At 41.7% G+C, this 9,749-nt stretch overlaps 1 protein-coding gene across 1 annotated transcript; it reads left to right on the top strand.

Moving 5' to 3' along the window:
- Nucleotides 1–4,785: 4,785 nt before the first annotated feature.
- On the top strand, nucleotides 4,786–9,078 carry LOC101784976. Its single transcript, XM_004965203.3, has 3 exons — nucleotides 4,786–6,634; nucleotides 6,709–6,795; nucleotides 6,867–9,078. The coding sequence occupies exons 1-3, from the start codon at nucleotides 5,023–5,025 to the stop codon at nucleotides 8,786–8,788; spliced, it is 3,621 nt and encodes a 1,206-aa protein (XP_004965260.1). The 5' UTR covers nucleotides 4,786–5,022; the 3' UTR covers nucleotides 8,789–9,078.
- The last annotated feature ends 671 nt before the right edge of the window (nucleotides 9,079–9,749 follow it).

Raw genomic sequence — 9,749 nt, 5'->3', positions numbered from 1 at the left:
GAACGTAAAGCAAGTTTTCATGAGTTGTATGGCCGCAAGTTAGGCCAACAAGCACACCCAAAGACCCTTAGAGATGTATAATCTAGAGATTCATGAAGGAGCCGAGCCACGGGAACATCATAGTCAGTGACTTTGATTGGAAGGAGGTTAATGAGATAGGTAGCTGTAAGAAAAGTATGATCCTAATATTTCAAAGGTATGGACGCATTAGCAAGGATGGCAAGACCTACCTCAACTATATGGTGGTGCTTCCTTTTGGTAGTGTTGTTTTGTTGATGGGCGTGAGGACAAGAAACTCGATGCATTATTCCTATGTGTTGAAAGAAGGAATTTAGCTTCTCATACTCTCCTCCCCAATCCGACTGCATAGACTTAATTTTTTGATTGAATTTTCTTTCTACAAGTTGTTGGAAATCTTGGAAAACTTGAAAGACATCCGATTTTTTCTTTAGAAGATAGATCCATGTATATTTGCTGAAATCATCAAGAAAGCTAACATAGTAGGTATGTTGCCCAATAGATAAGGGAGCAGGTCCCCACAAGTCGGAAAAAATTAAATCAAGGGGAGATTTAGATGAACTATTTGATGTAGGATATGGAAGCTGGCAGCTCTTGGCCATTTGACATGAATTACAAATAGACTCAGAATCTTTATCACTAGCACATGGAAGTTTATTCAAACTAAGAATTCTTTCTACAATAAAAACAGCTGGATGACCAAATCTACTATGCCATAGTGTAGTTGAGGGCTTATTGACTGCAAAAGCTTTGTTTCTAGAATCTTCTGGAGACAGATGAGATCCTAAAGGATAGAGGCCACCTCAGGATCTACATTGATGGATGACTTTCTTCGTTCCCTGATCCTTTATACAAAAGAAATTTGGATGAAATTCTATAAAGGCATCATTATCTCAAGCTAGCTTATGGACAGAAACTAAATTCTTGCTAGCACTAGGAACATGAAGAATATTTTTCAGAATAATATTTTTGTTAATTTTCATACCTGTTCCATTGGCGGCATGTACTTGATCTCATCCATTATACTTGTCATGGACTGTCATCTTCTTAAGCTCACTAGTAACATGGTCAGATGCTCTACTATCTGCATACTAGTTTGTGTCATAGCCATAACCCCAGTAGTAGCCGCCTTGCCGTTTTCTAATTCTGTTAATCTTCATTATCATCATATCTATACCAACACCAATCCGCTTCATGTCCTACCTTCTTGCAAATTTGACAAACCGTCTTGGTATTGCATCCCCCTTGCTTGAATGTATTGGTGTTGCTAGGGCCAGAGCTACTGACACAATATGGTCCACCACGACCACCATTGCTATGACCATGACCACGGTTGTTGTTATTGCCATGGCCACGACCACCATAGTTGCTGCCACAGTCGCGTCCTCTACCAGCCATGTTAGCTGATGACTGGAACTGACCTCCTTCTTGATACATCTCCATGCGTTGATCATATGTGAGCAACGGAGAATACAAACCACTCAAAGAGAGGGAGCCAACCCAACCAAGCATAGATGATACAAAAGGATTATAGTCAAAGTTAAGACCATTCATGATAAAGTGAACCATCTCATCATCATCTATAATCTTTCCAACCATTGCTAATTCATCTTCGAAAGAAGACATCTTGGTGAAATAAGCTGAGGAGGACATGTTACCCTTCTTAGTTGTGGAGAGTAGGACGCGCAGATTTGCAATCCGCGCCTTGGAGTGCGCCGAGAACATCCTCTCAAGCGTCTCCCATGCTTCTACTATTGTGTTTGCTGTTGCCACCGATGCTAATGCATCCATGCATCCTTGGTGAGAGAATTCAGCAGGTAGCTCAGTACCTGCTGATCTTTCACAACCCAGGAGTCGTACTAAGAGTTGTGGACGATCTCCTTCTTGTCGTCCGCCTTGACCACCTCCAGAGTCTTAGGCAGTTCAGGGATAGATCCATCTAGAATCCCCATGAGTTAAGCTCCTCGTATAGCAGGAAGGAATTGAGCCTTCCATAGGAGGTAGTTTTCTCGAGTTAATTTCTCATAAACAACCCCTAGTAATGCCGACGTAGAGGTAGATGGTGACGCTATAAGCTTAGTTTGGGAGATTGTGGAAGAGGATTCTGATTACCATATAAGAATAGGAGGAAATATGATTTTCTATTTTGATCGGCCACGGTAGCGTATTTATAAAGGTACATGAGCATAATTGTGATCACTTAGGATTCATTTGCCTTATGACTTGAATTAACCTACCTCTAAGCAATCCGAGTCAATCTCTAACACCACAACCGCAGCACAAATCTTTTCTCGTTACAAACATATTTCTAACACTATCTATCTCATCTTTTCCCCTTTCTCCACCAATCCAAGCTGCTCTTCAATTTGAGTGCACGGGATTCCTCATTAGTTGGCAATAGTGACGGAGATCTCGACGGCACGCGAACTTGAAGACGTGGGGCGGTGGCCGGTAGAGACCGAGATGGGACCGGACCGGGGAGAAATTTATTAGAGGCCACAGCTAGGAATCAGGCGTTGGAGCCTGTAGTTTCTATGGGTGATTTCTTTGATGAGGTGGCAGCTACGGAAATCACAGTGTAGTTTCTGGGACTGCGCTCTGGAGGCGTTATCGGAAGAAGGGACTCCCTCAGGAGCCGCCGACAAAACATCCCCTTCGTCCTTCGATGCGTCACCGCTTGGCGGTAGGGATGGATTCGGATCGGATTGAATCGAATTCGGATAGCACTATTTACTACATTTTAATTCGAATTCGAAAACGGATACGAATATTATCAAATACGAATACAAAACGAATGGTTCGAATTCGGATTCGTATTTATAACATATTGTCTATAACATATCGTCATAACAAGTGTCAATTTTGCTTTATGGTTTTATAGTTGAAAAAAATCATGTTAAAAGTAGGGAGTAAATTATGAGCATAGTACATAATATATATCTTATTAAAAATAACATATTTACTAATAAATAGTTAAATATATCAAAATAAATATAAAAATAAGTATTTTCATAAATATATATCATTTAATAATAAAAATAAGTTCATTAATACATTTAAATATGATTTATCATTTAATAAATAATATAATGTATTTAAAATTAATATGAATAGTCATATTAAAATTAATTAAACTTTATCATTATATATCACTAGTAATATTAGGTTAACATAATTACTAATTTGTCATATGGATAATTTTTTAATAGTTTAAATGTTGCAAGTAATTATTTCATTAGCAATATTAAAATTAACATCTTTTGTAATTAGTATTTAGTAATATAAATAAGTTTTAGATGCCTTCATTAGTTACTTTATTCTTTGCGGTTACGGATAATATCGGATATTTCATATTTTTGTCGAATACGAATCCGAAATCGGATAGAGAAAGATATTGAAAATCGAATACGGATACATCCATTTAGACATCCATATTAATACGAATACGAATATCCATATTTAATTAAAACCGATATCGAATAATTCGGATTTGCCATCCGAATCCATCCTTACTTGGCCGGGGGCGGGCAAGTCCGCCGTACCGTTTGGCCGGCCCTGGATTGACAACTCATCTACCAGCGCCGCTCACCAGGCCATGCCCGGCACCTGTTGGGCGGAATTCCTGAACGGGACCCATCCGCGGCTTCGGCGGGTGTACGCGCGACAGGGACATCCTAGGCTGCCAGGAACTGGGGAAGGCACTTCGAGTCTTCGACCATCATTCCAGTGAGGATTCGTGCGCGGTGCAGTGCCAGATTTACCAGTGGTGTAAACTCGGGCTTTTATCAGCAATTCCCGAGGTCAGCGAATATGCTTTCCCTTGTCGCTACCCACAGATTTTATTTCGGTGCCTACGGTTACCCACATGCCCGCCAGGCCGCCATTGTCTTCCAGGTATAAAATTCTAGCAGCTTATCTTTTGTGCATCCGTGCATCAATTCATTTCGTAACGACATGGCAACGGCAGTGAGATCTTAGCACTGACACGCACAGCCCAGCTCAATTTGCTGTTAACAACTGGGCATGTCTTTTGTTTACTGACTGGTGCTTGGTATGCCCATCCTTCATCGCACGCCATGTTCAAGCTCCACCGTTGAGATATTTGACTTGATTCTTGTTGACATAGCTTGCATTAGGCTTCTCAATATGCCATGAGCATCAGCTTAATACACATCACGTGGACATCGTTGTGTTGCGGCCTTTTGGAAAGTAGTTGTATTCAAGTCAGTCTTTCCCCTTGCAATATTCTTCTTTTCTACTTGTTCACACCATCCCTGATAGTGAGTTGGCAACTAATCCGTCCTTGAATATTATGAGTGTGTTTACGAGTCCGAGCAGTCTTTATCTACGTTGCTGTTTGTTGCAAATGCAATACTTTCCATTTTACTATGTTAGTATTGCAGTACGTTCCAATGTCAGTCAACCCATGCGAGCATACGAGTTATTTACTTACATTGCAGGGCATATATATTTCATCAGACAAGCAATGAATCCAGGCACTAGAGTATGGATGTGGCTGCTAATATTTTGCCCTTACAATGGCATATACAGTAGGGTTTACTTTTCTACTTTTTTAGGGGCACAAAAAAAAGACTTTGCTCTTGCACTTTGCTGTCCTTTTGAGCTCCAACTTGTGTGAACTCTCAGGCTGACTGGATCCCACTTGGTACAAATCTTTCCTGGTATGTTGACAAGCCATAAAAGTATGCTCAAATAATTTTCATGGAGCTTCTCGTTGGTGGGGTCAGGCAATCAAGTTAGCCTTCAATACGTCGACTACTAGTCATCTTCGTTTAGTGCATTGACCTCACCCAAGTCTCTTCGTCTTCCTTATTCACCAGCTGCCAGTTGCCTCTTTTGTTCAGAACCATCCTTCAATAATCCTTGAATCGTCCAGGTATCTTCTCTAACTAGAGAATCCCTTGCTCTGCCTCGGATGCAAGGCTAGAGGGCAATTCACCTGAGGCCGAGGCTAACAACCTCTGTTGAAGAGCAAGTACCCATATGGCAGATGTCAAGCAGCCTGTGCCAGCCATTGCTCTGCCCAACAGAGCCGCTACTCCGGAACCAAGCAATGATCGCAGTGAAGACAGCAGCACCCATGGAGGAAGCACAAGGGAGCTTGGCATGGTCACAGGAAACACCAGGCACGACTCCGTCGATACTTCATCCACCAAGAATTTGTTAGACCGTAGCCCTGAATCCAGAGTCGCTGATGATTTTGACCTCCTGTGGAGCCTGCGGAAGTATCTGGTGCTGCTTGGAATTTTAGCTGTTAGTGTGACATACAATGCTGGATTAACTCCACCTGGGGGATTCTGGTCAAACAACATAAATGGGCCTGGTGGACATTATGCTGGTGATCCTGTCCTTCATGCTCAATTCTTCATACGGCATCAGGTATTCTTTTACTGCAATGCAACAGCCTTTGCTGCATCTCTTGTGCTTATCATCTTGCTTCTGAGTAAAAATGTGACAAGGCAGAAGTTATGGCTCCGCTCCATGCAACTTACCATGATTCTGGACCTGTTTAGCCTAATGGGGGCCTATGCTGCTGGAAGCTGCAGGGCAGTGAAGTCATCCATTTACATCTGGGTTCTGGTCTTTGCTGTTTTCGTATATATTATGATCCATATCCTAGTATTTATACGAGTTGTTCCAAAGTTTGTTTCGGAAAAAAGATTTGTTCCAAAATGGCTGAAAGAGAAGGTGGACTCTGTGCAAGGTTGGATTCTATCCAAGTGTCATAAAAGCCAAAGGAACAGTCCCCAAGAGAAAGATATAGATGAAGCTCGCAAATTCATTTTGATGCTTGTGACTTTCGCTGCTACTGTCACATACCAAGCAGGGTTGAGCCCACCAGGTGGCTTTTGGGCTGAAAATGAGAAAAAACAAATTCCAGCTACATCTATGCTTCGCAGTAAACACCTTGCTCGTTATAATACTTTTGTTATTTGCAACTCAACTTCCTTTGTTGCGTCTTTGGTCACGGTTATACTGCTTCTGAGCCCAGAATTGAGCAAGCATGGCATAAGATCCAAAGCAGTAATTGCGTGTGTCGTTGTTGACCTATTGGGCCTAATTGCAGCATATGCTGCTGGAAGCTGTACGAGTGTAGCAACATCTGTCTGTGTTATTTCAATTACTGTTGGAGTATGGATCTGCTTTGCACTTTTAGCTGGGACCTTTGTTCACAGACCTGTAGCAGACTGGCTTAAAAAGATTGAACCAGACATTAATAAGTATGTGGATGCTATTGGCCGTGTCTTTTCACTGGAGACTCGTAGAAACAAATTAAGAAACAGAGAGGGAGATAATACTGCAAGTTCTCGGAAATCTGCACATTGTGAAACAGATGCAACAGAAAGTGCTTCTGAATCAAAACACGAGATTGCACGCGATCAGCAAGTTCCGAATATCAAAGACAAAGAGGGTGAATCTCATGGAGAGCAACAGACTACAGGGAAACATCAAACTGCAAATACTGATGAGGTTGTGTCTGGCTCAGAGCATGCATTGATGAGTGATGAGCAATCCGAAAATAGCAATGATGTCATGTACAGTCTGGAAGATCACTCAACACAGGCAGCTGCAAAAGAGCCTATGTCCAAAACAGGTAATCCACCGATGAAATTTCAGCAATATACAAATACTAATGACATGTGTCTAACCCTGAACATCAATCTACAGAAAACCTATTACCAGAGGAACAATCTTCATCAATGGATGCTTTAAAGACTACAAATCCAGCTGCAAAAGAGACTATTTCCAAAATAGGTAATGCATCAAAATTTCAGCAAGCTACAAATACTAATGGCAGTATGTCTAACCCTGACATCAATCTACAGAAAACCTTCAATATGTGAACGTGAAGCAAAAATCTTCATTGATGGATGACCTCAAGACTACAAATCATATAGATGGAACATCTAACTTTGAGCATCAGTCTGCAGATATTGAGCAAGTAATTAACGATGACACTAGCCCTTTTACAAATGGCAACATTGAGAAGAATGATGAAGCTCACAAACAGGATGACAGCAATGAAAATGATGGTGGTAATGAAACTGATGAGCATCTGAAGAAGTCCCGCACATATCTACTTCTTCTTGCCATTCTTGCAGTATCTCTGACATACCAATCAGGTTTGAATCCACCGGGTGCTTTCTGGTCAAAAAGAGAGAACAATAGTTCGACTGCTGATTCCATCCTTAAGGGTGCTCATCATCGACCTCATTTACCTGGTGACCCCATCCTTGAGGACACACACCATCGACGCTATATTGCATTCTTCTATTTAAATGCTATTGCCTTTGTTGCATCCCTTGTCATGATTATTATGCTCCTGAATCGTAGGATGAGCAACAAGGTTATAAAACGATATGCACTGCAGACAGCAATGATAGTGGATCTTCTTTCTCTAACAGGATCTTATGTTATGGGGAGCTGTAGGAAAACAAAGAATTCCATCTACATCTCACTGTTGGTATGCCTTGTACTAGCTTATGTTGTCGTCCATGTTCTGATAGCAATACATGTTATCCCCGAAGGGTGGAAAAAGGCTCTGGCAGGTAAGATTGAGAAGTTGTCCTGCAGATATATATGGACAAAAGAACCTTCATTTGGGCACAACCAGAGAAATGCTGATAACGACATGGACTATGAGCTTGGGCACGGCCAGAGGGGTGATGCTGATGACAAATATTGGGAGCGGAGGCGTAAGCTGCTGTTGATGCTTGCTGTTCTGGCTGCAACAGTCACGTACCAAGCTGGCATGAACCCTCCAGGAAGTGTATGGTCTGATGGCATGTCTAAACCAGGAGATCCAATCCTTCAGCACAACAATGTAAAGCGCTATGATCTGTTCTACTACTCAAATTCACTCTCATTCGTGTCATCTGTAGTTATCACAATACTACTTGTGAACAAGGAGTCCTGTGAGCACGGTATCAAGTCCTATGCATTGCGAATGTGTTTAGTGTTTGGCTTGGTTGGCCTCTTGATCGCCTATGCTGCAGGAAGCTGCCGGAAAGAAAGACAATCTATTTATCTTATCATAATTGCTGTTGCAGTTCTGATCGCTCTTGTGATTCAAGTGCTTCTGCTCTCCTCAACACAAGGTACACTAGGAGGGCAAACCGGAAAATTGATAGAATGTCTCCTTCAGCTGCTTATTGGTAAGGAGGCCAGCCAAGAAACTGCTTCTAAGAAGAAAGAAAGTTCAGGTCATCCTAAAAAAGAAGGTCGAAAGAGGCACAAGTATTTGATTCTTCTTGCAATTTTGGCAGCCTCGATCACATATCAAGCTGGTCTAAACCCTCCGGGTGGAATCTGGCCTGATGATGATGATGAAGGCCATGTCGCAGGCAATCCGGTCCTTCTTGATATCCATCCCCGGCGCTACAAAATATTCTTCTGGTTCAATTCTATCTCCTTGATGACATCCATTGTGGTAATCATGTTTCTGTTGAATAGATCTGTCTGGAAGAAGGATGTGCCACTTTGGGTATTGCACATAATCATGGTAGTCGACCTGCTGGCTCTCATGACAGCTTTTGCTGCTGGAAGCTGCCGGAAATTCAGGACTTCAGTATATGTCTATGCACTAGTGATTGGGGTTGTAATATTCCTTGTGATTGTAATGTTTATGTCGAGTGGCATTGCAAAACATTTGACGTCAAGGGAGAGAAGTGGGACTTCCCCTTCCTCTCAGAGGAGTCCAAATCATGTTTCGGGAACAACCACACCGATACCTGGACGGCAAGTATGAAGCTTCCATTCCTATGGGAATGCCATCAGGTTTAAATGTGTATTTTGTGGTATTATCTGCAAATAATGGATGTGTTTGGGTTCGGTGTATGTTTCTTTGAGCTCGACCCAAATCGAGATGGTGATGGTGTAAGCTGTTCAGGTTTGGAATTTTTTTAGCAGATTGTAGATTTGGATGCAACCCTGAAGCTGCATGTCATATGTATGCGTTAGGTCCCGATGTACTCAAAGCCCTGGAGAAAATTTTAAGGGGATTTTACAAATAAATTTAAAGGTCTGTTCATGATTCCAGTATGTTTTTTTTCTGAATTTAGAGGTCCGTTCTGACATGGAAGTTGATAGTGCCATGGCTTTGCCATTGGCAGTCTTGAAGTTTGAACTCTGAAGGCTCCATTTTTGTGGGAGCAATTATTAGATTGAAAATATGTTTGTCTATATTGTCTTCAAATAAGGGTTGTGTTTTTCTTTCGAAGTGAAGGGACCATGACACCCTAAGAGGGGAGTGAATTGGTGTTCTAAGCACTAAGGCTCCAAGCATATATATAAAAATCTATTTCAATTTCTATCTAAATGTGCATTAGATTTTTCTATATGTTGCTATCTCTAACGCAAAAGAGTTTTGCACTCTAGATTCTGATCCTATAAACTACACATGGTAATTATAGGAAAGGTAAACACGGAATGTAAGTGCAATAAGAAATGAGGAACGTAAATAAGGTAGAGAAGGCAAACTCCCACATGACGACACGGCGACTTTTACCGAGTTATCGGAAAGCAAAACTTTTGCATTGGTCCTTGTTGTTGGAGCCCCTCTCAAAGGGAATGCCTGCGCAAGGGCATAAACTTCATGTTTAAGTAACTCCATAGGATAGCTGACAGGCCTCTTCCCCATGCTATTGGTGGCTGTTAGCACACCAGTTCATGAACCGCAAGCGCACAGATCAGTTGTAGCTCTTCCCTAA

This window comes from Setaria italica, chromosome IV (assembly GCF_000263155.2).
Source record: "Setaria italica strain Yugu1 chromosome IV, Setaria_italica_v2.0, whole genome shotgun sequence".
In the NCBI taxonomy this organism is placed as follows: Eukaryota; Viridiplantae; Streptophyta; class Magnoliopsida; order Poales; family Poaceae; genus Setaria; species Setaria italica.
The sequence above is the reverse complement of the archived record's forward strand: the minus strand, read 5'-3'. Positions and strand labels throughout refer to the sequence as shown.

What these genes read in the sequence shown, in the direction of transcription:
- LOC101784976 (XM_004965203.3), top strand. Translation starts at nt 5,023, where the DNA reads ATGGCAGATGTCAAGCAGCCTGTGCCAGCCATTGCTCTGCCCAACAGA. An exon ending in AGAGCCTATGTCCAAAACAG is followed by an intron (nt 6,635 to 6,708) that starts GTAATCCACCGA and finishes ATCAATCTACAG; the next exon opens with AAAACCTATTACCAGAGGAA. An exon ending in AGAGACTATTTCCAAAATAG is followed by an intron (nt 6,796 to 6,866) that starts GTAATGCATCAA and finishes ATCAATCTACAG; the next exon opens with AAAACCTTCAATATGTGAAC.